Genomic DNA, 27,641 nt, shown 5'->3' on the forward strand with positions numbered 1-27,641 from the left:
GCAAGGTACACATTGGTAAGAGTGGTATGTACTGTGCAGCATATGATTCATTTAAATATGATTTGAAATCTGAAATAAATATAGATGTATGTGAAGACAGCATCTAGGAACAGAGACCACTGGACACTGAAAAAAGCACTTTTTTTTCCTTAAGCACAATCTACTGTTCCTTTCCATGCATTCTTCCCGTTTATATCTGGCTTTCCAACGTCTTAAAATATTGCTTTCGCATCCCTTTCCACAATATATGGGCGTGACTTATGTGACTGCAGAAGAAGCATCACCTTCTAGAATGTAGCATCCCACATATGCTTTAAAAAAAGGGTGTTCAAAAGAACCAGGGGGCAATTCTTATGTACGTATAATAGTACTGTACTCTCTTAACCTATAAAGAGAAATAAATATATAGTGTACCAGTGCCATAATTAATCTTTTAACATCTACATTACAGATAATCTATTCTATGTTAATATCCAAGGACAGCATTTTGATTCAGTGCAAGAATAATAATTTCTTAAGCACCCTTTTGTCTGAAAGCAAAGCTACAAATGGCACAAGAGGATATTTTATGTGACATCTTTCATCTTCAATCAAAAAATGGAATTTGGCATGGAGTCTGCTTCTTCTCAAAATAGTTGTTTCCTACAATAATAGGTGTCTGATTGATGGCCAATCTGACAAGCTTGGGAAATGATACATGAAGATGATTTCCTTCCTGTCTTGAAGGCAAGGCAAAAATGCATGCACTGCCAAACTGCTGGAGAGAAAAATATCTCAACTGGATTTATTCATCACAGATTTTCTCCTCGGGCTGGTGATACCTAGTGTGAATGGTCAAAAAAATCAAATTCTTAACAAAAGAACTACAAGAAATTTCTCATCAGAAAATACATAAAGTCCCAAAGAAACTACACAAGCTGCCTCTCTTCCCTGCAAGTCAATAAAACATGCTGCCTATTTTTTTAAATCCCACCCTTCCCCCAAGGAGATCTGGAGACACTCCTGCAGAGGACTTGAGTTGATTGAAGACATGTGTATAAGGACTTCTTACATGCAAATTGGCCATGAGGGCTGCTGAAATCATTCCTTAGCAGTTCGACTACATAATGCATAACATCTGTGGAAACATCCACTGGCTTTTCATCAGGCTTACCTATGAGGCCATGCTCTGTACTTGAAGTGACAGTTTTGTAAGTTGTGTCGCTGCCTGTTTTAGCGTCCAAAACTTCAGCTTGCTCTGCTGTTAAGCTTTCCAGTCCTCTTCGTTTTACGGTCCCATAGTTTGTTTCGTGCAGGTCCGACAAGGAAGTAGATGAAGCCCAGCTGTGCCGGGACTGGTCAAAGTCCATGCCAGTTTTGGATTGCCGACTACCGTCTGAGTGGCTGTGTGACTGCAAATGAGTCTCCTCAGGGCAGCAGCTGGATGGCTCCACTTCAGCAATGGCCCTTTCTAAATGAGCATGGCGGTAAGAGTTTAAGAGGTCCCACCCCTTTTGGTTCTGTATATTTTGAAAATTATCATGAGAGTTACTCGAACAAGAGGTCCAGCTCCCACGGCCGCTATCTGCTGCTTCTATTGTGAGGTGCTCATGAGAAATCTCCTCGGTGCTCATGGAAGATGGGACCGGCAACCCTCGGATCACTGGAGGTCTGGGCAGGGGCCAGCTTAAACTGAAGACAGCACAAATTAGAAGGAAAACAAAAATGCTGTTGAAATTAAGATGCAAGCAAATCGGTAGGGACAGAATCAGTGTTAAAACTGCAAGGTTTTATAATTCGAAACAGCAAAGAATTACATTTTGCACTTCCGTCAAAATTTTAAAAATAATAACTGAATGCGACAATAGTCTTAACTGCCGTTTATCCAGGTATATTTAACAACAAGCTGGAGCTATGATTTTCTTTTAGATAAATTAATTGCCCATTTCTGCCAAGTTTTTCAAAAGTCATCGAATGTAGTTTTTTTTTAATCTTTGCTTTTTTTTCCAGTGAGGACTGACCAGTAATATTCATATGTTCCTGTCTGTAAATAAGAGAAATTTCAACATATTTATAAACTCATCTTTGTATTTAAAAGAAGCAAACTATTATTAAACAGTTTGTTAGGATTAAACTCCTCACTGGGATCTTTATTTTGTAAAATCCTTTGGTAAGGATTACATGTTTGTTTTACTTATAAACTGCTCAGAGTCACTTAGAGAGTGAAATGGTGGTATGTAAATTTGATAAATATTTTTTTTTCTTTGCCAGAGGTAGGGAATAATCAGTGGAAATTAAAACACAGGGGTTGTGTTGTGCTTTAAAGAATATTACATGATGTGCCTAGAATTTGTTTCAAGACAGCAGGTCCACCAAAAATACTCTCAAGCTTTTAAAACAACAGCCATTCTTCAGCCTTCTGCTGGCAGCAATCATAACAGAAATAACCAGAAGAGTGACTACATATAATGGGCACATGCCTAGAAATGCATCTCCTCCTTTGCATGGCAGAAGTATGAAATGGCTGTCGCCAACCTCTGTATCATGTTGTATCTTAAAACAAAACAAAAAAACCCTCTCTTTTGTCTTTTTAATACGTTTGAAGCACGCTATACCCAGAGAAAATTTGTTTAAATCTCACTTCCATGCATTTTCTCCCCACCTACATTGCCGCACCAATTTAAACTTTACCAACATAGGGAGAATTCTAAATCTGAGGTTCTTTCAGAAGCTACGGCTTGCCCTTCTGTGAAGTGCTAAATGGCTTTTCAGCAGGCTAATAATCCCCTTGAGTGCAATGACACCACAAGCAGCAAATGACTTGGGAGTGCAACATCTTGATGCTATTGCACACCAGTCAATTATCACCACCTGCCCTGCGGGAAGGGTCTCTTAAGAGGGAAGGAGGCAGGAAGAAACAGGTAAAGACCATCCCAGAAGCTGATTCAGCTGGACCTTTTCTCATCCTCCTCCCACAGGGCCATTAAACCAAAGGCCTTGGGAAAGACCCTAGAGCAGGGGTGTCAAACTGCCAGCCCATGGGCCGGTTGCATCATACGGAGGCCGCGCCCACCCCAGCTCCAGCAATGCAAAAAAAGTCACGACAGATTGCAACACATCACATGACGCGGCGAGTTTGACATCCGTGCCCGTGCCCTAGAGGTTTGTTAATTTATCTTAAACATACGTTGTGGGATTTTCAACGTCTAATTGTTCAAACATCTTATGAGCTCAGCGGCTTTTTTTTTTCCTTTTAATCCTAAAAGATAAGACTATCAATAACCAATCCTGGAAAAAGAAATGATTCTTACCCGGGGCAAGACTGGTTGTATTCAAGTGGTGGCTGAAAGGGCTCTCTCCTTTCCACTGCCCCAACTGCATCCATCACCATTGTCTGAGGCAGGCACCTCTCATCTTGAAGGGCTGCCGACATGGAGTCAGCAGAACAGTTGCTGACAATGCTGGATCGTGAGGAGATCTCGCTATGGCTGGAATCGGAAAAATTCTCAGATTTGGCAGACGGGATCAGGGCATAGCCTAAACGTGACACGAGAAGACAGCATTGAGACAAAATGTAATACATCACTATTCAAAGGAGAGTTTTGCTTGAGAAATAGCTTTTCACCGTTTTACCTCTTTTCTTACATGAGTTTTTGTCATTTGTTTTATGAGACTTCCTTTTGCTCAGTGGAAGACAATAGAATACAACAGAATGGAATAATTCCTTTATGAATTAATTTTAACATTAAGGGGGAAAAAGGTGTCACTTCTTTCATCTGTTTCAGAGATGTTATGTGTGACACCAACCAGGAAGAACTTTCAAGTGCAGCAAGTACGACTCACTTGAGATGAGTGAGTGAGAAGGGCAGCATAAATATCAAACAATTTCAGAAGTATTATTTAATGCCCTTTCCCCCTTCTGTTGCTACTAATTTCTCCAGTTCTGCCATGAACCTTTGTGTCCACCTCCTGATAAGTAACAGGAAATGTTGCCACTCCAAACTATTACCAGCTGCACTCAAGCAAGGCCTCATCATCCAGAGGTCAAAACACCTAATAATATATTCCTTACCGCTCTCTTTCTCCCTCTCTTTTCTCTCTCACAGTATTTTCCTCTTCAGTGATTCTGCTTACTGAGAAACAACCTAGAATATGAAGTTAAGATATCCTAATATCTAAAGACATTTCATGTTTCTCATACTAAGTCTGCATCTTCTTTGCTTATGTATGCAAATGCATATAGGCACTGTATATCCTATAAAATATTGCTACTCCCAGTTTAAAATTAAAGACACTAGCTTGTTTAACAAAACTAGCTATGACAAAGGGAAATATACACAGCATCTCTCACAGTGTTTCTCCTACTCAACAGTACTATGTTTTAAAAACATCTTGCGAGCTTGATGATAGCAGAAAACATCCCCCACTATAATGTACATTATTTTTCCTTTATGCCTTATAACAACCTTCTCCAACCCAACATCCTCTGGATATGTTGCAACTGAACCTCACAGAACTCCCATCAACCTGACCAATGGTTGTGATACAGCAATTGGGGTGGCGGGGGCAGGGGGGGCTGCCAAATACCCTTATTCACAAGTTTCTTTTCAAACTTGGGGTAGAAAATGAGTTTGTAGATTAAGTGGAAACAATTACTAAAATATGTTCTTCCCTAGTATACTATACTTCTGAGGTTCATAGATGAAACTTGTTCCCCCATTAAAAAGTAAATGAGTTCTCAAGTCAATCTCAACTCCTTATAATTAAATTCATCCAGTTTTCTTGGCAGTATCACAAGAGGTCATTTGCTTCTATATTCTTCAATTTCCAAGTCCAACTATTAACCAGGGCCAACTCTGCTCAACAGCTGAGATCAACCAAGCTCAGCTATATGCTGCCACTCCCAAGGCAATGAACATTTGTATAATATTTCATCTGTCGTCTCTGAAGGACTTAATAACTCTATATAATGCTATGATGATCTAAAAAATTAAATTAAATTATTAATTTATTACAGCCAAATATTAAAATCTTCTAATTTTAGGAATGAAGTAAAATATTGATTAATCATGACTGAGCTATTCAAGTGACAGTAACTGATTACTTCAAAGGAAATACATACTTTTTTAGTAATTATTCGGCTGTTATGCTGATATACAGTTTAATATCTATTTATATAACTAATATTTGTATATATTCATTAAAATATTTAGGATGTGAAATTAAATGATCTGATTACATAAGTTATACAAAAATATTATTTAAGAGTAATCTAAATTATACTCTATAAATTATACATTACATCAAAGATATGCATTTAAGATAAGTAAATAACTGTACATATGCTTAGCATATCATACTGTGGTTAGAATAGCAATTATAGTTTACAATGTTTTAAAATCTACACAACTGAAAATTTGTCCTCTTAGATATAAACTGCAAAGCACAATTTGAATCTGTATAACTAACTGGGATTGTAAACCAAATATGAAAATATGATCCATGTTTATGAAATGTTTTTTTGAAAATTCCTTGGGCTTCATTTGGACTTCTTTCCAAGTAAATATAGATACAAGCAAACAGTAAGACTTGAATTCTCTACTCAAATTTTACGTTTACGGCTTTAAATATCTCAAGCAGCATAGCAAGCTTTTTCTGCACTGTTTTATTTATTTCGCTAATATAATCACAATCTCCATGAATTATCTTCACCAACAGAACTATGAGTATATTAAAAAAAAACTCCCTTCACAGAAGTAACCAGCTATGTGACAAAGCAGCCACACCATTATCAGCAGAAATGAATGAATTGTGTATGGTACCATATAATTAACTGCGGGCTAGAAAGAATGGTAGTAAAAGCATATTTAAACCAGAATGTTATGTAGCCTATTAATTATTTATTGACTTTTTGCCTGATGCACAAAGCTAACCAAGCTCCATGGAAAGAAAGCCACAACCTGATACTTAAGAAGGGCTAAGCTTGGTTTCCTAAAAGACAGCTGGAACAATCAATGCTCAGAGTTCACCATCAGAATTTGTGGCATGGTTTTCTCTAAATCACCTAAAGAGAGGCAAATGCCCCCACTTCTACTAATAGATTCATATTAGTATTCAAAATGAACAAGGTATAGAAAAAGATATTTATCATCTAGCCATTTCCATCTCCGGGGGGGGGGAGGAGGACGATAAACAAAAAAATATTTAACTTCTATGAAAACCAGCGCACAGCAATGCCATGAGCTGAATGACATGTCATTGTGTCTTCCTTCTTTTCGGTCTGAACTGTGGACACAACCACATCAGTGAGCTACTGTTTCCATGGTCGCTGACTGTATGTCCCTCGATACTGGGCCTGTCCTTTTGCTTCTCACTTCTATCCCTCTCGCGCGCGCATGCTGGCTCCATACGAAAGGTGAATGCTGATCTTTCCCTGGAGATGCTTCTTTCCCTGAATCTTCCAAAAGGGGATCCCATTCTTTTCCTGGCTTTGTACAAAGGCTCAGGCTTGCCTCTATTCTCCTCACTTTCTCGCTTTTCGATACTGACTGATCTTTCTGCTGTCTTGCTAGTCATCTGCTGGATTTTCTTTTGCAAACAAGCCCCACCTATTCCATAGCTGCGATGTCCACTGTTCTTGTTGCTTGTTTCGCTTGCAAGAGAGGAAGATGAACCAGACAGATTAAGCTGGGTGCAGTTTTCAGACCTTTGTGAGTTATTAACTACAAAAAAAAACACACACCACCATATAAAACAAATCACAAAATGACAATGAACTGCTTTTCTTCAATATACATAATGTTACACTTGGATAAAGTACAGAAAAATATACAACTGGGAGGTTAAATAGGTAGTGACAAAACTGTGGATGTTTTCATTAGTTAAAGGACATCTAATTTTAGTTCTGTAATGAGATGCTAATCAGTGCAGGGGCTACTTTTGTCAGACCAAGTCTATTCTTAAAGGAGAAAAATCCTGACAATTAAAAAATAGTATTCTTAGAAGCATAAGAAAGTAAACTAAAACACATGTTTATGGAGAAGAATTCCAGCAGAAATAAAGTTTGGCGAGTTCCAATGAAATGAAACTTGCCAACTAACTATTCAAACAAAAAAAATAAAATACACGAAGTCCTCTGGCTTTTATTAAATGTATTCCTTTTTAAACCATGCAAAAGAACACATAGCAGTATTGGAAGGATACTGCAATCCATAACAAATGTATCGATAATTAGGAATTTATCCAAGGCATTAAACTCCGAAGCCAATCATAAAATATCTTGGGCGCTATCTTAAAACACTTTAAACACATTCAGATATTATACGCAATAAGCTTTTCATAAATGTATTAAGCTCATCCTGTTCCCCAGAGTTAAAACATGGCCCATCATAAAATGCCTAAAATACCTTTAGTGTACTGAAGAAGACAAAGTCAGACTAACCAATGGTGCAGTCTTAAGACTGAGACTGCTCTTACCTTTGCGTGGAGATTCCTGAGGGGAAGCAGCAGGGCTTGAATGCAACGATGATGCCACAGTGATGTCATCTTCTGGGTGCTTTTTACTGCTTGGTTCTTCAGATAAACTTAGTGACTTCTGAGGAGAACCTGCACCTAGGGAAGAAATGTTTATGCTTGTAATTCAGCCTGGAATATTCCCACAACATTATTGTTTTTATTTTATTTTCCCAAGATAGTCTCAAACTTACAATGATTTTTGAACTCCATCAAGTAAATCTGATCAAGACATAATTTTGCGGGGGGGGGGGGGGAGCAGTAAATCTGCGCTCCTTTCGCCGCGATCTGAAAACATACTTGTTCGAGCAAGCCGGCCTGGCATGAGGGGGATTGGTGGGTTTTTTTTATCATTTTTATTGGGGTTTTTACTATGTATTAATTGTATTTTAATCGGGCATGTATTTAATTATCTTTTAATTTTTGTACATTTCTGTGTTTTATTCTTGCCCTGTACACCGCCCTGAGTCCTCAGGGAGAAGGGCGGTATAGAAATATTAATAAATTAAATTAAATTAAATTAAAATATGAGAGTATTTATATATTTACAGAATTGCGAAACACACAACATAAATTAATCATATTCATTTTAATATTAAGAGCCTATTATATGGGTTGTAATTTTAAAAGTTCTACTTAATTCAGCCTTTTTCTTAAAAAAAATTCTGAAGAAAAAAAATATTTTTGACCAACAGAAATCCAGACCTCAATAGGGTAGAGATGCAGCTCTCTCAACTATCTCTGCAAGAAAGAAGTGGAACAAAAGTAGCATACCCCACCCTACACACAAGGGTTAACAGAATTAAATTATTCGATGATACCCCTTATTCTAAACATCTTTTACCATGTTATGTAAGAAAGCTGGTTGCTGTTTAATCTGCCCTTATGAAAGGAAGTTACTTTTAAAATTCTGTCCAAATACAACTACTTATCAGTCACTCCTCCATCCTCCTTCCTGTCACTTCCCTTCTCTTAAACTAAATAGCTTAAGCCAGGTAGTTCTTGATGAGATCATATTCCAAGCACCTGGCCAGCAGTTGCTTGACTGTGACTTATAGGCACCTATCAACAAACCCACATATCAGCTATATGTAAATAACAACAATAACAGGATTCAAGTTGCATGATATTAGGTTAGTTTTGCTGTCAAAAATAGTGAAGTAGACTTAGAAAAGAGTCCAGTTCTGAAAGGCATTTGCCATTTGACAAGGAGCCTGAAAAATGATAGAATACCAGCTGCACTTTTATTAAATTCGTCTGTGTGTGTGTGTGTGTGTGTGTGTGTGTGAGAGAGAGAGAGAGAGAGAGAGAGAGAGAGAGAGAGAGAGAGAGAGAGAGAGAGAGAGAGAGAGAGAGAGAGAATATTGTGTTATTTTCTCTTCTCTCCATATATAATATAATACCTCTACTGTGAATCCTAGCACTATCCCCGGACTTCAAAAGTACAGTTTTGAAATACATTCTACATATGAAATAACTCCCGCTATAAATTTAATTCCAAATCAAATTTTATATGTAACTGGGAATGGCTTGCTATCTTCCACTTGCAACCAAAACATGAAAAGGGACATTGCTACAGGACAGGAAGAAAAATTCAAATTAGATTTATCTCATTTTCAAAAAGAAATTTTTTCAGAGTTGTTTCAGACTACAGTCAAACTATTAAACAAAGGCTTGCAGATTATTTGAATTTATGGGATTATTCTTCATATATTTGTTGTTGTTCTTAGCTGCGAAGTCCTGTCAGACTCATCGCGACCCTATGGACAACGTTCCTCCAGGCCTTCCTGTCCTCTACCATCTTCTGGAATCCATTTAAGATCACCCCTACTGCTTCAGTGACTCCATCCAGCCACCTCATTCTCTGTCGTCCCCTTCTTCTATTGCCCTCAATCTTTCCCAGCATTAGGCTCTTCTCCAGTGAGTCCTTCCTTCTCATTAGGTGGCCAAAGTATTTGAGTTTTAGCTTCAGGATCTGGCCTTCTAAAGAGCAGTCAGGGTTGATCTCCTCTAGGACTGACCGGTTTGATCACCTTGCAGTCCAAGGGACTCGCAGGAGTCTTCTCCAGCACCAGAGTTCAAAGGCCTCAATTATTTGGCACTCAGCCTTTTTTATGGTCCAACTTTCACTGCCATACATTGCAACTGGGAAGACCATAGCCTTGACTATACGCACTTTTGTTGACAGTCTTCATATATAATATTACCTTATTTGCCTAAATTTATGATAATGAAACTAAGATAAATGTATGTGCTCTGAAATAGTTTTGTACATTTACTGACCAGATAAATTAATTATTTTTTGTTATTAGGACAAGATGTAATCTCCATCAAGGAGAGTGCCAGGTGATTTTCCCAAAGCTGCTTTTTCAAAAGGCAACTGGACTTTTGTTTTTCCTTGAAGGTGTTTCGCTTCTCATTCAAGAAGCTTCTTCAGTTTTCTTGAAATGTCTTCAAGGAAGAACAAAGTCGAGTTGTCTTTTGAAAAAGCACCTTTGGGACAACCCTGACCTGGATGACTGAGAATCTCCCTAGACATTCAAGGTGATTTGATGATTATTCCTGGACATCATCTGTAAATCTCTTTTCCTAGACCCAAGATGTATTTCAAGTCCAAGAAGTCAGAAAATACTTGTATGCAATGCAGATTAAAACTGCAGAGGTTAAGACTAACAAACTGCAAAATTAGATTAAACTTTGGTCAGAGTTTCATAAAGACTTTCAATTTATTTGAATGTTATGTTTTGATATTAGGTTTTTATAAATATATATTTTGTTGTGTGCATGAGCCACCAAAGAGAGCAGTGAAGAAAAAATACTCACTAAAAGCAACGTGGTCTTTGGCTGGTCCTTTTTTCCGAATGGGATACAGATTAACTGCTGGAACTTGAAGAACTTGACTCATTCTGTTTTGCTGATGTAAGTGGGCTTTTGTGGTTTGGCCAACAGATCTCAGTGGCATCGGAGACATCTCCGATGCTTTTGTACCTCGTCTTTCACTTAAATTTTTTGTCACTGACATTGGAAAGAAAAAGAATAACACATCCATGCATCACAATTAAAATATTAAATGGGATGCCTATTGAAATAGTAAATGACATGTTGAGTGTAGTACCTCTGGAGCCAATTATACATTAAGTTGTGCCACCAAAATCAGGAGAATATAACACAATTATGATTAAATAGAGTCCCACTGATGGCTATAGGTCCACTCTCCTACAACTAAATCTAAATCCAGTTTCCAGATCTCAATAAAAAAATCTGGCATTTATTTATTCCTCAAAAGCTGTTATCCACATTTCCACGAGGTGGCATACTTAACTCACACCAAGTTATTGTATTTCATTTTTCATTACTGTTTTATACAAGTACTAACACATACTGAATTCTAAATTTGTTGCTATGCTACCAGGAACAATAGTCTCCTAGTCCTAAGAGACTAAGGTTTTAACATTAGAAACATAAAAGTACAGCCCTAAGTACTCAGTGAATTGAAGATCTGATATTAGCACAAATTATGAGGATGTTGCTAATAAGTATAGAGCATACAATGAAATATACAATATATTCACCCTTTACTGAAATTTATACAAATAGCAGAGCATCAAGCAAGGTCCATTTCCAAGAAAATGGCTAATAACCATGTAATGCTTGATAATCTGTTATTTGTATAAAACTAAGTAATTTCTAAAATTAAATATCAATTATGGATTCAAACATCATTTTTGCATTTCTGCTAGTCTTTTTATATAGGAACTGAAAACTACATTTTGGAATTAATTACCAAAATGTGTGTAAGCTTTATTACTACTGTAATATACATAAATGCATTCTAATTGTCTGATTGTAATACTATTTACATATTAAATCTATGCTAATAAGAAATCCATTTTTCCCCATTTTGCATTATAATGGTATAATTAATGTTCTTTTGTGATGATATTTCATCCTTTCTTTTTCTTGGCATTCTTTCTATTTTACTTTTATTATTCCTTAATTCTGCAAAGTGCTAACTTGGCCACAGTCCAATGTACTAAGAGAATTTTGGCAAACACAAAGATTACTAGTAAAAAGAACCTTTTCAATTTTATGCAAACTCAATCAAAAGTCAAATAATTACATGTTAATACGTATCAGGCTTTTCAGAAAATTCTGTGTAACATTCTGTTTTAAATGATTCTCATATTTATTTAGTGAAAACATCAACCCTCCCAAACTTTTTTTTTAACTTACAAGTGCTGTATGTAGGCTCACATTGAAGTGACATTATCTGGAATTTTTCTTCATCTGTTTCCACGTTTAGGTTGGATAGGTACTGTTTGACTTTCCTGGCCATCTGTGCATCTTCATACAACTTTTTTGCATTTAAAAGAGAGCTGCGCCGAGCCCGTTTTTTGTGAGCACCTCCTTGAACATCCAACATATTTGAATTTGTGCTACCCTGACTCAGTGACCTGAAAAATAAAGAAAGCCATTATGTTTTAGCTTTGCCTTGATTATGAGGAATCAAAGCAAAAAACACTGAGGCAAAATGTTCTTCTATTAAAAGCACATGCTGATGTCAAGTTAAAAAGAGATGGAATGTTAACACATTTGTTTCAAAGTAACTTGCAAAACAGGGAACAGAATCGAGAAAAAAATATTAAATAAAGAGTGCAATAAACAAAAACTGGGCAAAATACCACATAGGTTCCTTCTAGTGAATGAAGCCAGGATCCTTTCAGACTTGAACTGAAAACCTAAATATAGAGTTAAGTTTGTAATGGAAGATGATTTTTTCTAAATTCAGTGATATTAAAGTACTCTGCACCAGAAGTTTGAAGTAAGTACAAAATGATTATTAACTATAGTTATTTCCTTTCCATTCTGTTTCTGAGCTTGAGAAACTGAAAGGACAATATACTATAAAAACCATCATTTCAAAAATAAGGAGAAACTTCTTCATATTATATTCAGTTGCTTGTAACAATATTCTGCAAAACAGAACATTGGTTCAGTATGAACAAGCTGAATGATATCGCTGTCAAGAAAGATTAATTTGACAGTTTCTTGCTATAATTTACTATTCTATTTCTCTAAGAGAGCAAACATTTGCTTTGATGAACAGATTTATGTATGAAAAACCTATGTGTGCTACTAGACAGTCTTCTTTGTTATTTCATGCCAATTGTCAAGCTTTGAACTGAAGAATTTGTGTTGAGTTTCAATGGGGAAAACTGCTGGAGAGATGTATGGGATGATAATTTGTGCTTGTAGAATCAGAGCATGTTTTGACATGAACAATTTTACTTATTCTCATTGTATCTAAAATATAATATGGACAGCTGTGAATATAAACAAGCTGAATTACTTTTAAAGCCATGTACTTTCACAATTCCCAATCCTCCACCTTTTTTGTTATAAAGTACAACTGAGATTTCACTTTGATCAGTTTAAACAACATGATTAATATTAAATAACTTAATAATACTTGGCATGAGCTGCGGTAACATTCATTCTCTTATCAGCAACCCCTACCATCTTTTAAAAATCAACTATACAACATGAAACTTCTTCAACAAGATTCTGAAATTCGGCAAAGAGCATTGCTAGTACTTGCAGAGGGCAACAGGCCCCATTTCTATGGCAAATATTTAATGTTTAATATTCTCTTCTAATAGTATTTAATATTCTTTATATTTTTGTAGCAAGAGTTTGCAAAAAAACGTGTTTATCATTAGATAAAACCATCTATTCCAAGATGGCAAATAAATAGTAATTAAAAACTACAAACATATATATTTAAAGAGGGCAGATACAAACATTTCACAATCAAAAAGATGGTTCTGAGGTTTTTCTTCCTTTTTTTAAAGGCAAGAGAAAAAGAATCAATAATGAGTGTTCTGGTAAGCTGTGGAGGATCTCTAAATTACAATATAGGAAGAAAGATCTAGGACCTCTGTCATACAATGCAATAGAAGGAGAGAAGTAAAACTAAATAATGATTTATTTCTAGAATGTAAAGCTGGGGAAAGCTGAAAAGAAAAGGAGAGGAGCAAATATCAGATTCAAAAATGTGAGTTTTAGATCAAATAAGAGATTTCTTGTTCATTTTGATAAAGGCTATTAAAGTTTCAGATGTACTCAGACTCCTTGACAAGTAAGACTCTCTTTTAATAAATTTCTCTTTTAATACTTCTGAAAGAAAAAAAATAAAAACTAATTTCAAGGGTACAATTATTTCAAGTTGATGCTATGTACAACATGTGCTTCAAAATCTTCTTTGGAATAGTCATTTGTTACTTTCTGACATGCTTATACAATTCAGTTAAAATGTAATATTAAATATAAATAGAGTGCAATTTCATCAACCAAAATATCTTATCTACATGAACGAGATTTTCAAGCATTTATTATCAAGAGATTTGGAAGCATTTATTATCAAGAGATTTGGAAGCATTTATTCCAGCATAGCAGTATTTCAATGGCCTTTGAAATACTTATGCTGAACAACAAATGCTGGAAGATTTTGTAAAGGCGAAAAGATATATGAATCTGAACTATGGGAAGAAAAAAAGGATACTGAATTAACAAGCCATACAATGTTAAGTTAATACACATAATGGAGAAATGGGTATAAATAAATGCAAAATAATAACATTATGAAATCTGCTAATTTATTAACTTGGAAAAAGCAACAGGTTTAGAATGTTGCACACATTTATCATAAGGAATTTCACAAACCACAAGCTGAAAAGGCGAAACAATTAAATAATAGCATTCAACATTATAAACCATTTTCCTGAATCATATGGATACATTGCATATATAATTTAACAGCTTGCCAATTGAAAATTGGCATGCATATTTTTCTTAAAACAATCATATTATTAAGCTCATGTTCTTTAATTGTTGCAAATAACCATTTATACTGGTTGGAAGGAATGGGGTTTTGTGCTTGGTTTTCCTATTCTAAGCAGTCAATAACAAATAACTATTCATTCTCTGCAACACCTTCACTTGTCTCTGTGGGAACACAAAGTTCCAAGTTTCAAATACAAATAATCTAAAGGGAGTTCTCACTGTGTTATACTTTTCTTCTTATTGTTTATTTATTTGTATCCCACCTTTATTATTTTTATAAACAAGGCAGCAAACATATCCAACATACCTTCCTCCGCCCATTTTCCCCACAACATTGTGAGTTGATTTGGGTTGAGAGAGTGGCTGGCTCAGAGTCACCCAGTTGGCTTTCAACACTAAGGCAGAACTAGAACTTATAGTCTCCTGGTTTCTAGCTTGTTACCCTTAACCACTAGACCAAACTGGCTATTATGCAAGACTTCTGTTGTACATCCAGATGGCCCTAGAACAGGACTCACTGCATACTACTGTGTTGGGATAGCAAAAAGACTAAAGTATATTGGTCACTGCATCATTAAATATGCCTTCAAGATATGGAATACATTACGTTTTTGCTACTTATACAAAGACTGAAAGAAAAGGAATCATAGTCCCTAAATTAACATATATAATAGATTAGAGTGGTTTTCATTTCCATGAAAGTAGCACAGCTGAATTTCATAAATGTCAAATTCTATATACATGAATATAGTATTTCAGATATGCCGAGTGCAAATACATTAGGGAAAACATTTATTGTATCTTACTGGAATTCCTATGTGTTTTAGCAGGATCGCTTCCATAAGGACAATGGTTAAGCTGTTGCTTCTAATACCAGAGCTATGCATGGCTTCTGAAGATACTTGGCCTAATATGTGGAAATTGGTCATCTCTCAACTTCATTACAGGCCATTCCTGGCACATCTCATGGCAACAATATTTAGTAATTTTTTTCCACTCCTAAGCATATTTTTCAAGGAATTTATAAACTATGGAATTTCTCTAAAGTTCCAGCATGTGTGTATGTGTTAGATATCCATTAACAGATATTTGTAAATGTGTGGTCCGTGTTTTTTCTTTTTAAAAATCTTCAACCAATACTTAGAATAAATCAGCTGTTAATAAAAAGATTTTATCTGAGCCTACATTGGGCAAATTTCAAGGACTTTAAAATAAATAAAATCACTATGATTTGCATATAATTTTGATTTTATTAATGTGTGGGTTCCAATTTGTCATCATAAACCTGTGTTATCTTAAATTTAGAAATAGTTAGAACAAGTATTGCAGGGTTAATAAAATGCATGCTGTTGCTGAGATGCATGCATTAATGATGATGCAGAATGTTAAAAGTTGCATAATTTTGCTTAAAGTCTTAGTTGCATTAATCTCTGCACTTACCCCAAACTCCTCCACCTCTTCTTCCTGTAACCAAGAGCCATATACAATGAAGCATGTATTTAAAAAAAGAAAGCAAAGGGGTGGGGAGGGGAAATCACAGTTGAGAATCAGAAAGGAAAATGATGTAGACAGGAAAAATAAACGAAAATTTTGATCAGGTAAAAACACTTTTCAAACCAGTAAAACAATTTTTTACAATGGAACACAGAGACAAAACTTGTTAGAATATATGAACACAGAACACACACTCACACACAAAAGATCTGGGCTTCAAGGACCATGTTTGCGGAACAGGACAACAGGCAGAGGAGCTTCCAATTAAATGTGGGTATAGTTTTCTAGAAATAGTCCCTTTTTCATCTTGTTTCATATATACAAGGTTCAAAGGTAATGAACACTATCTAACATGATTTTAGACCCAACAGTACTATTTAAAAATATATTGAGTTACAAAATTATCAATTTAAAAATGATTTAATTTAGACATGCTGAGTTATGTTCTAGTTTGTGCAAGGTAAGACTCCTAATCTAAAATTTCATACACTGCAATATATCAACATAAAAAAAGATTTATTAGCTATACAAGCATTTCAGACCTCAATGCAAGTATTGAAAATTAACAGAACATATATGTTTGCTTTCCATTCACATTTACATAAGTGTTAACAATGAAACTAAACAAAAGATAAACACGGAAATACAACCATGCAATTATTTACATCCCACACTTTTCTATTTCTAATTCCATACCTTTGTCTGAACATCACAGCAGGATCCATATTAGCAGAAGTCATTCTGACCACCTGCCGTATCTCTTTAGCAATCATTCTCAGTTTCTCAAAATTTACCAAACCATCCACCTTTGAATCATTTCCTGTACAATTAAAATATGTGGGGGAAATGTTTAAAATTTTTGAACATACTTCTGAGGCTGTCAACTTACTTCTTTTAGTATCACAGCACTTTATTACACGTTAATAGTCTTGAATGCAAGCAAGAAGTTGCAAGAAGCTTTAAGGCAAGGGACAGGTGCCAATCATAATCTCAAAATGTGCACACCCTTTTTTTTAACATTAGTAGTTGTCAGCAAAAAGAACATGTAACAATAGATATGAACTGTCTTTGCATTTTCAACAATAAAAGGAACTGATAGCAAGGGAGTTATCTTAATTTCCACCACTACTTGTTAGTTTGGGAAACTGATGTTTATTTTTCTGAGAGTTTTCAACTTTTTCAGTCTGAAAATCGATTCTTAAACACAGATCCATATCAAAAAGAGACTTTTTTTCTTTACACATACCTCGGTTCCTCGTAACATTTGGAAGCCAGGAGGAATATAAGTTTAATAAATAACAGTAAAACATCTGCCTATCCCATTGGGAAGAAGTCAATAGATGTACAAAAATGACAAATCCAGTCTAAGTAAGTAACTGCCTGATTTTGTGACTAAGTATAATATATTGCATAGGTAAGGTAGGCCTCTGCTCATAGTGGAAAGGTGAAATTCATTTTTGGTGGACCATAGGGCTTTAAAATAAAAATAACTGAATGCCTTATATTTTTAATGTCCAGACTTGCCTTCGTGTAGAAATGTAATATCTTTCTTGACCACTGGGAATAATGGAATAATTGGAGGCTGCATGCTCTGACTGCTGAGGATATTGCGATACTTTGCCATATTCCTAGATGGATCAAAAAGATCCTGAAGATCTCTAAGGTGTTTTTCATATTTGCTTGGTAACTTTTCCCATGTACTTCTGAGTCTAGCCACTGGTGCCAGATTAAGACCACTGCAAGAAATTATTTAATAGTTAGTATTGTAAGTATTAAAGACTGATCTGCTTTATCAAAAAAAGTATACCTTTAGAAGAGCAACTTTTTAACAAAAGCATAGATACTCTATTTTCTGTTGGAGAGCCAGCATCTCCCACCTGCAAATGTTAGGGAAGAAAGAATTTCTTACAAAACTACTTCCAGAAATCCCTGAGCTTTGAGAAAACTACTTCTCGCCCATCAGCATCTTACCTAGATATGATTTTGCAAATCTTATATCTTGCAATGTGATGGAGCACCACCATAATGAAACAAAACAATTCTTTTTTTTCTCCTTACATCTCTGTAGCAGAGGATAGGTTTCCATCTAAAACTGCAGATAATATTACACTGGAGGTGATAAATAATAGCTTGGATTAAGCAAAAACTCTGGATAGCTTTAACTGAGATAAAAACTCTTACCAAAGTATTGTTATTATTTCACGCCTTTGAGTCAGTTTGGACTCTTGGCCTGGACAAGTCCCTGCAGTTTTCTTGGCAAGGTCTTTTTAGGAGTGGTTTGCGCTCGCCTTCTTCATAGAGCTGAAAGTGATTGGCCAAGGGAACCTAGCTGGCTTTGTGCCTAAGACAGAGCTAGAACTTACAGTCTCCCAATTTCTAGCCTGATGCCTTAACCACTACAACCAAACTGGCTCTCCTAACAATGTATTACTTTATGATTAAAAATAGTGACAGAACTGTGGCTCGTAATCTCTGGAATACTTAAAATCATATTAAAACATTGACAGTATTTATCTATAAATAATTTCTACCAAAATGAAAAACTAAGTATATCTGATTGTTAATATTTTCAAATACAAAGATTCTTTTGAGTCGAACTCAACTTTTCAGAATTACATGGACATGTCCATTTTCTTGGCAACAATGGGGAAGTTGTTCTTCCTGCCCCCCCACCTCCCAGTTTCCAGGTCTAGCCAACAAGCCCACTAGAGAAAGTCCTTGGGTTGCCATAGCAATTGGGACTGGAATTTCTATTGCTAAGTGATGCAGTTGTAAAGTACAATGTCACATCCCATTCCCAGTTGCTGTCAATCCCTGGAACACACGGCTCATTAAACCAGAAGGGAGTCCTGTGCAAGGAGCATTGGGGAGAGAATAGGATGTGCAGGTGCCACAGGTGGACACTAAGGACTGTGGGCACGGTTGCAAGGGCTGCAGGCCAGCATCATAGAGCACAATCAGGCCAACAGGGACTGTGGGCAGGCATTAATTTTCAACATCAGCCAACCTCCTAGGACTATTACTGTTTGAGAAGTAAAAATCAAACAAAAACTGCAGGTATCATGTTCATCTTAAGTTTGCAAATAACTTTTCAGTTTGTTGAATAAAGTCTATGCTCTTCAAATCCACTTATATTCCACACTTCAGTTCCCTGCCTCTATGTTATTTTTTTAAAGAAAATAACCAACCTAATAACAGCAAACATAGAGTTGAAATTCTTGCATTCCCTGCAATGGAGAGCGATTTTTATGAAATGTTTTACAATCTTCATCCTTTTCAGCTGATTTGTTTCAGATAGGATTTCCGTAGCAACCCAAAACGTTTCTTGATTAATAACATCCTCAAATTGTTTCAGGTTAGTATTTCCTGTTTTAGAATCCAGCTTATATAATTCATCAATATACTCAGTAGGCTCAATGTTTCGAAAGAATTCAAAGTCTCTCATCGAGAGCTGAGTAGCCACTTCAATAGTACTCAGCTGTAAAAGTGAAATTTGGCTCTCTCTTAGCAATTCTTGAGCATCTTCATCTGAGCATAGAGTCTCTGTTTCCATATTATTTTTCAAATAATACCTAAAAATACAGTGAGAAGCATATATGATTTAATACAGTTAGTAACTTTGCAGGAGTCTAGTCCCATGTAATAAACTAAATTACATCGAAGAAGCTGCATCTATCAAAGGCAAAATATTCCCTTTTCACCCTGCTGCGCTCAGTATCCCTTCAATATCACTGTGATTAGATGCAATTTGTAGAATGAAGGAAAGGATAGGAGAAAAGCTCATTAATACAAATGGAGAGACTGGATAGTTTTGCCCATTACTCTTCATCACCAATCATAAGGCTTTTATATAAATGACTCATATAAAGTTATGCTTGACCTTCCACAAAAACATAATTATGCTTGCACTATTTTTCCATGACTATTCTCTGGGAGTTAATTCTAAAACAGACTTTTCATTTTCCCAGAAACCCACGGTTCTTTTTGGAGAGCATCAATGTATAATCTTAGGATTACAGCTAGGCTGAGTCAATATTTTTATCTCTTAGGCAGTATTTCTCAGCTACTCAGCTACTATTTTGTTGTTGTTGTTGTTATGATTTTATACTTCTATATTATGACCTATCTATATTTTAATTATAAAATATCTGTGGATGTAACACTTCATTTTTACTTTGCATTTATTTAACATAATCTGTACCAAATCAAAGGCAATAAAATCTGTTTACAGTTAAGAAATGCTACTTATTTTTAGTATTTTCTTCTCTAACTCAATTGCAGAATTAAATATTTACCTCCCATTGAGCTGAATTCGGTCTGCTAACTTTGAGAACTGGTCGGGAAGCCTTCTCTGTTTGATGACTCCTTCCGTGCTCACAGAAACTTCACACAGAGAATAGGTCTCTGGGGTTCCTGTCAAGTTGAATTCATGTACTGCGTGGCTTACAACTTCTTTTGCTGTAGTGTCTTTGCTGATGATAATGTAACAACTCTGTTGATCAGCTTTGAAGACTCTTATAACCTGATCAGGAATGTCTTGAGGTTAAAACAGAAGAGTTAAAGTGTTAACTTATTTCCATGTATAATATATTATTGCTATTTTTAATTATACATATTTCTTTTTTAGCCTGTATAGAAAAATGACTTGCAATAAAATATTTTCCATAAACGTGTATTTATTTTGTTCTTGAATAAAGCAAACAGACCTTGCACTATACGTCATTTCTCTGAGATCTAAACCCCTTATAAAAAGCCTTTTAAAAGCCTGTAACTATTTTGGATCTTTTAATCTTCCTAATGGCTATCAACCAGGTTACTGTTTATCTGATATTTTGCTTTATAGTGTTACCAAGGAAAAAATTGTAATTGTTACAATTGATGTGGATTATGAGAAGAAGTGTCTCATAAATCAATAAAGCTTACTAAACTTCAAGTATAGTGTATTGATTACTTTGTCCTTATGGATAATTCATTCTTTGTTAAACAGCATCATTACGTGATATACCTTCTGGTTTGGAAAAGCCAATAGAGAGAGGGCAAGGGACTGGCATTAATTTTCTTCTAATGTTTGTACTCTGAACAAACATGAATATACAAACTCTCTGCAAAAGACTGAATTTCTAAAATAAACTTTATAGATTTATATACAAGCATGGTTTCATCTTAGAATCTGATTCAAATATGCAGAGAAAACATAAGGATGAAAACTTTCTCACTATATTTCAGTTGCAGATTTGGAAGAGAGAATCATATTCATAATCTCTATTCATATAAAACAATTTCTCTGCATACAGAAAAACATTTAGAAGGCTTGTCTAAATGTTTGTTTTCCTAACATGGTAGCTTTTAAAAAATACATGGAGCAACACTGAAATCTACTGTCTCAATGAAGCCTTGAGATGAGGTGGGAGGCAAACAATTTTAATGATTGATTGATTGATTGATTGATTGATTGATAAATAATAAAATAAAATAAAATAAAATAAAATAATAAATAAAATAAAATAAAATAAAATAAAATAAAATAAAATAAAATAAAATAAAATAAAATAAAATAAAATAATAAAATAAAATAAAATAAAATAAAATAAAATAAAATAAATGCTACTATTAAAATATACACATTTTAAAAAATACCCAACCCATCATGTTGGGATACTTACAGTAAAAGCCAACTGCTGCAGAATGAAAGAAGGGGGAAAGTCAGAATGTAGATGTTATGCCACGAATAAAAACATTTACATAATAAAAATCTAAAAGTTTTGTACAAGTCAAAAGTGCTTCTGTCTACCTTTGAGTCAATGTTGACTCCTGGTGACAGTCTAGACTAGTTACTGCTGTTTTCTTGCAAAGATTTCAGAAGTAGTTTGCCATTGCCTGTCTCCCAGGGCTGACAGTGAGTGACTGGCCCAAGGTCACCCAGCTGGCTTCATGCTCAAAGCTGGACTACAACTCCCAGTCTCTCGGTTTCTAATCTGGTCGGTATTTCTTTACTCTCCTACCATCGGGTAGGAGATATAGGAGTATAGCCAGCCATACCAACAGGCTGAAAAACAGCTTTTATCCATGGGCTGTTGAACGGGAAATTTTATAAACTTTATACATGATTGACTTGCGAGGCTGGTGTGTTGTGCAATTAGCTCACATGGTGTAATAAGATGGAGAGTTTGTTGTCACTGTGAGTTGGGGGTAGGGGCACAAAGGGAGGCTCAGCCAATCTCAATGTATACATGGTTGTACTTTGACAATAAAGGTTCATTCATTCATCAACCACTATACCAGAATTGGTTCTTATGCACACAAATGGTACTGAAAAGTTTATTTAAAGATAAAAATGTAAACAATATGCAGAAATACAAGCAGGTCAAAGCCTTTTTATGGAGATCACTTGAAAACAAGATATAATGTGAATTTAAAAAAATCTGACATACACTTGGAAATGAGTTTAGATAGTTCACAAGCTTGCAAATTACTGAATGGCCTCTAGAAAAGAAATTATCTAACTCATGTGGCTGGTATCAAACAAATAATTGTAAATTAAATTGAATGGTATGTCTGTTTCAGGAAAAGCACCCCCCTCCCAATACTGTAATCCATTTTTCTTATTTTTTCTCTCAGGACCCCTTCCTACTTTTAAACATTATGGAGGACCTCAAAAGAACTCCCCCCCCTCCCATGGATTACTTTGGATATTTATTGCATTAAAAATTAAAATTAGTACAATTTCTCACAATTATTTGATAGGATTTTAGAATTTTATTTATTTTCAACATAGGCTGGCAAATAATTTTGATTTCACAGACCCTGGCAGACTCTTGGGGAATCCCCCTGGGGTCCTAGGACCACACTTTAAGATTGCTGTATGGCATGAGGAGAGAACCTGTAGGCCTCTTGATATTGCCGAAGCAGAAATGCATGATAAGGCACAGCAGCAAGTATCTATGGAGATTCTCAATTATGCAGGTCATGGTTGTCCCAAAGGTGCTTTTTCAAGAGGCAACTGGTCTTTTTTGTTTTTTCTTTGAAGACATTTCACTTCTCATCCAAGAAGAGCTGAAGGAGTTTCTTGGATAAGAAGCAAATCGACTTCCACGGAAAACAAGAAAGTCCAGTTGCCTCTTGAAAAAGCATCTTTGGGACAATTATGGCAAATACACTGAACATATATATATATGAAACTGCTGGGGGAGTAGCTTGTGGTGAGATATTATCAATATATTAAAGTCATCCACTGACACAAGTGTCATCCTGGCCAAGCCAATGATGTCACTAAAATCCTGAACTGGATATGGCAAACCAAACTCAGCTTAAATCCCACTGGATCAGGGGTGTTAAACTGCCGGCCCGTGGGCCAGTTGCATCATGCCGAAACCGCACCCACACAAGCACGTCACATGACGTGGCGGGTTTGACACCCCTGCACTGGATCATAGTTGACAGCCATCAATAGACATCTGAACAACATAATAGCATCAACTAAGGTAGTTATTCTTGATTGAATCACACTACCCCCAAATTAGTTTGTGAATTCTGGGTTCTTTGGATTCTGTACCCAGTTTCCAACTGTTGATATTACCTGGGAAGCCCTTAGTAGAGTAACTCGAGGACATGTCAAAAAATACTGTGCCAGAATTGAACCCATTCAATTCTAAGATCAAGAGAGGAAGGTTTGTTGCAACATCCCTCTGCTTCAACATTAGGCATTCTTAATAATACCCCTCATGTTATCAAATATCCCTAAGTGGACCCAATCCTGATAATTCTTAATGAACAAATTAAAGCAATTTTGCTCTACTGTGAATTTGTTGTTGAAAACTAGAGTAGCTGGTTTTAAGGATATCTTAAAGGATAAGGATATCTATGATGTTTATTAATGGCTTTCAATATTACTTTATGTTATACTTTTACTTTCATTCTTCTATTTTGCAACTGACTTGACTGTACTGCCCAGAGTACATTAGTATTAGGTGGGTTATAATCTTGACAAAAATACGGCGTTAATGAACTCATAATACTGATTTGCAAACAACAAATAACAACTAAGGGGTTTTTTTCCAATAGAAGACGAACTTTAGACACATATCACAACAAAAAGAGGCTTATTTCACCTGAAGGATTTGAAAAATCCAGCATGCTAGTTGTAGGTTGCAAGAGATCAGGACTGCTGGATGAAAGTGTGCCAGGAATAGGCATAATTGCCAAACTGTGTCTGCACTGTCTTGTTCCCACAATACTGTCATCTTGTGACTGGCTTACGCTGCCATCACTGTAAGAGATTATTAGAAAGCTGTCAATATAGAAGATCCAGAAAAATAAATTATTTTAATAAAGACATAAGTGATGGAGGAAGCCAAACAGTACTTAGAAGTACTAAAAGACTGGAAATCAGAGGGGAACATTTCTTGTATAGAAACACTCATATTGTTGACATAAATGAAGAAATACCGGTAAATGATTTATGGAACTCTAGATTTAGTAACATTTATTCTACTTGGCCTTCTTAGAATTGGTATAAAAGACAAGACTATGATACAGGTAGTCCTTGCTTAACAACTACTCATTCAGCAATCATTCAAATTTGCAATGGCACTAAACAAGGATAATTTTAAGTCCTTGAAGTTCTAGCCAAGGCAGCACCCCACATGACTGTGATCTGCGCACTCAGCAATTGGTCCAGATTTCCAACCGCTGCAGTGCCCCATGGACATGTGACCACAGTTTGTGACCTTCTCTGTAAGCTTCCCAAAAACAAAGTCAATGGAGAAGCTGGCAGGAAGCTGGATCATTTGAGGTCCTCATTAATGACCCCCATGTTCCTTGCTTAACCAGGGACTGCCAGACTGTTGTTGCTAAGTGGCACGGTCATGTGACCTTGTGCTTTACGACCACAGTGCTTAGCAACAGAAAATTCATCCCGAATATACCATCATTAACTAAAGACTTCCTGTAACCTGAGAGCAAATTCCTTTTCTACAGCATTGAATAAACCTTCCCCTGAATGCTAAGAGCCTAACACGAAGATAAATTTTAATTCAGTTTCTAAATACAGACATTATGTTCTTGTATATGTATTGATACTATCCTACTTGTAATAGTGAAGATGTGTTCTTTAGTATGAAAATTCTAATTTTTATTAGCACTACAGCTGAAGAATTTGATATGCAGGGATTTCCTTTAAAAAAAAAAGGATTGACAGGATAAGAGATTGTATAAAGTTGGATCACCAGTAGTACTCATTTTAACACCTCAAAATATTTTCAGTTCCCTTAAAAGAAAGTCTAATATTTTATCATACCTGAACAGTTTTGGAGGCAAGATACTGAATCGTGTCTTGTCTAAAATTTTCTTGATTCTGTTTCTTCCTCCAGACACAGTGTTTGCTTTCATTTTCTTGTTTGCTTTCTCACGTGGAAACATTTGTTCCACATCTCCAGGAATATCTGGGATGGAGTAACGATTATTTTTCTTTTCTGCTATTTTGGGAATATGTGGAACTCCGTTCTTCTCCTGTCCTATCCTACTAAGTAGTTCTTTGAATACTGTAAAAATGTTGAAAATATATTCTTTTATTAGAACACAACACTTGTTTAAAAATGTATTTAATGTCAAAGGTATTTAAAATTCACAGGAAGTCAAAGAGAACAGTGGTAAAACTTATCAGATTCTCTCTACAGACCTTTTGCTTTACATTAGTGCCAATTTGATGATGTGCAGCATGATGACAACTTTATTCAACTTATCCAGCTGATGGCCACCCATTTATTTTAAAACACTTAAAGCATCCACCCGTCTGAGAAGTTATAATGATGTTACACTAAACTTGGTCAGATGGATCAAAAAAATAAGATGCTATTTTAATAGTGGTAATTTCCTAGCATACACAACCACGAGAAAATTCATACTTTAGTACAGGGAGCTGCAGGAGTGAAATAGGTGTCTTAAATCTCGTATCTTAAGCTCCTTCCCACAATGCTTTAGTTCTAGACCAGAGGTCTCCAACCCCCAATCTGCAGCCCTCTGCCAGGCCGCGGCCAGTTTGGAACCGAGCCTAAGTGGTGGGCAAGCACACACAATGCTGCCTTTATGAAATTGGTGTGCACGTAACCATCTCCTCTTCCACCGTCCCACCGCTGCCTCTGCCAGTCTGCAGAGCCAGACAGGTAGGAGAACACTGCCATAGACAATGATGAAGGAATACTGAAGGGTATACATTGCACATCTCTGATGGAGCACATAAAGGAAAAGTTTTCTCTGAACTCAACTGGAGATATCTGGAACTAACTCTGAATGTTAATCATGCTCAAATTACTGTATGCGAGTCCAGCTTTTAAAAAAAAAACGCGGTCCTTATCACAGCAAGCTTGTGAATTAGGCAGTTTACACCTTGCAGTCTTAACTGCTATATTTACCTGTTATATTGGATTAAAAAGTTCCACACATTTTTTTTTTATCATTTAAAAATTCCGTCCCTTCTTCCAAGGAAGAATTTTTTTAAAAAAAATATCTGCACTTAGGATCTTAGTCAACATCTCTGCAAGATACTCACCAAAAATATTTGTTTTTACAGTGATGGAAAGATGAGTATTGTTTCTCAAGATTTCAGTTGCTTTTGAAAATGTAATGTTCTCAAAGTTTTGCCCATTTACTTCCATTACCTATAAAAATAACACAAATAAGTTAAGCCTGTAAGAAATCATGTTTCTCAAATACTTTAGTACTTAATAACTTTATTATTGGCTCAGATGGAACTTGAAAATTGATTACAAAATCACATTTTATTCATCATAAACATCATCAGATTTAGTTCTATCTTTTTTTCCCCTCAGTACATAAGAGATCTAGTGCTTTTATCCAGCCATAGTTTGGCTTCATCAAGAAATGAAGCCACAGTTTAACAAAGTTTTCTAGTTGTGATTGGAAGGAAAATAATGTGTGTGGGGGAGTTTGTTTTTTGTTTTGTTTTTTTGGCAGGGTCATCTGAAACCAATAGAAAATTTCTTGGTCAGTATATTCAGGTGAATGTGTATGCCTATCTGTGTGTCACTTAACAAAATAGATTAAAAAAATATATAACTGTTAAAATTTCACGTCACCTGATCACCACGTTTAAGCCCAGCTTCTGCTGCTTTGCTTCCCAATTCCACTGACTCTATGAAAATACCGAAACCTTTTTCGCTCCCTCCAAGAAGACTGAAGAAAAGTGGTGAATCTCTAGAAGGCTTTTGCAAGGTGACTTGTCTCCACTTTGCTTTTGCGGCACATGCAATGTTTAGTAACCTGAGATGTCCTTTCATTTTCTGTAAATGATCAGACAAGCAAACATGAATGTTCTGCATCTAAACAACATGAAATCCTAATTATGTAGGAGGAGCTTATATAACCATTTAGACACCTGTAACTCAATTTCTCTGATTGGAGATTTATGAAATTAACAAATGGAAGTTTTAAATTTTGCATTTTCGAAATTTTGAATTTTTTGATAAGAGTCCTATGCACCATGGATATCAATCATGATTAGGCAGAACTCTTACTATTCCTGTCAATTTCTAAAGCTGACACAATGGAAACCTTAAGAGGAATTTTGACACCAAGTAGGCAGTGGTAAAGAGGGTGAATTTAAACTACCTCAGTTAGGAACCAGTTCTCACTGGACTTTGTGATCCATACTTATGAATAAATATCTATCTTATTACACAAAATAAAAACAGCTACTCCAAATTCTGCATCTTTGAGATTGGAGGCCCATAAATAGTGCTAAATACAAATATAAGACTGAGCCCAGTTAGCTATCTTGCATAATTCTAGCCTCACAG

The 27,641-nt window shown here is 35.7% G+C and overlaps 1 protein-coding gene across 4 annotated transcripts in view; it reads right to left on the reverse strand.

The window, feature by feature from the left end:
• The window catches only part of RAPGEF6 (Rap guanine nucleotide exchange factor 6), a 154,450-nt gene that overhangs the window by 11,602 nt on the left and 115,207 nt on the right, over positions 1-27,641 (reverse strand). Inside the window, exons 14-28 of one of the 4 annotated variants that reach the window (XM_083354367.1) lie at positions 26,922-27,125; positions 26,375-26,483; positions 25,124-25,367; positions 23,937-24,094; positions 20,124-20,364; positions 19,017-19,400; positions 17,353-17,564; positions 16,525-16,648; positions 15,775-15,798; positions 11,725-11,945; positions 10,315-10,506; positions 7,456-7,590; positions 6,588-6,701; positions 3,291-3,516; positions 1,154-1,671 (exon numbers count right to left, since the gene is read on the reverse strand). In XM_083354367.1, coding sequence (XP_083210493.1) covers positions 1,154-1,671; positions 3,291-3,516; positions 6,588-6,701; positions 7,456-7,590; positions 10,315-10,506; positions 11,725-11,945; positions 15,775-15,798; positions 16,525-16,648; positions 17,353-17,564; positions 19,017-19,400; positions 20,124-20,364; positions 23,937-24,094; positions 25,124-25,367; positions 26,375-26,483; positions 26,922-27,125 — 3,106 coding nt within the window. The remainder of the gene's footprint in view (positions 1-1,153; positions 1,672-3,290; positions 3,517-6,587; positions 6,702-7,455; positions 7,591-10,314; positions 10,507-11,724; positions 11,946-15,774; positions 15,799-16,524; positions 16,649-17,352; positions 17,565-19,016; positions 19,401-20,123; positions 20,365-23,936; positions 24,095-25,123; positions 25,368-26,374; positions 26,484-26,921; positions 27,126-27,641) is intronic. The other 3 variants (XM_083354368.1, XM_083354369.1, XM_083354370.1) reach the window with 3 other exon arrangements.

The sequence above is a fragment of the Vipera ursinii genome, assembly GCF_947247035.1.
Source record: "Vipera ursinii genome assembly, chromosome: 2".
In the NCBI taxonomy this organism is placed as follows: domain Eukaryota; kingdom Metazoa; phylum Chordata; class Lepidosauria; order Squamata; family Viperidae; genus Vipera; species Vipera ursinii.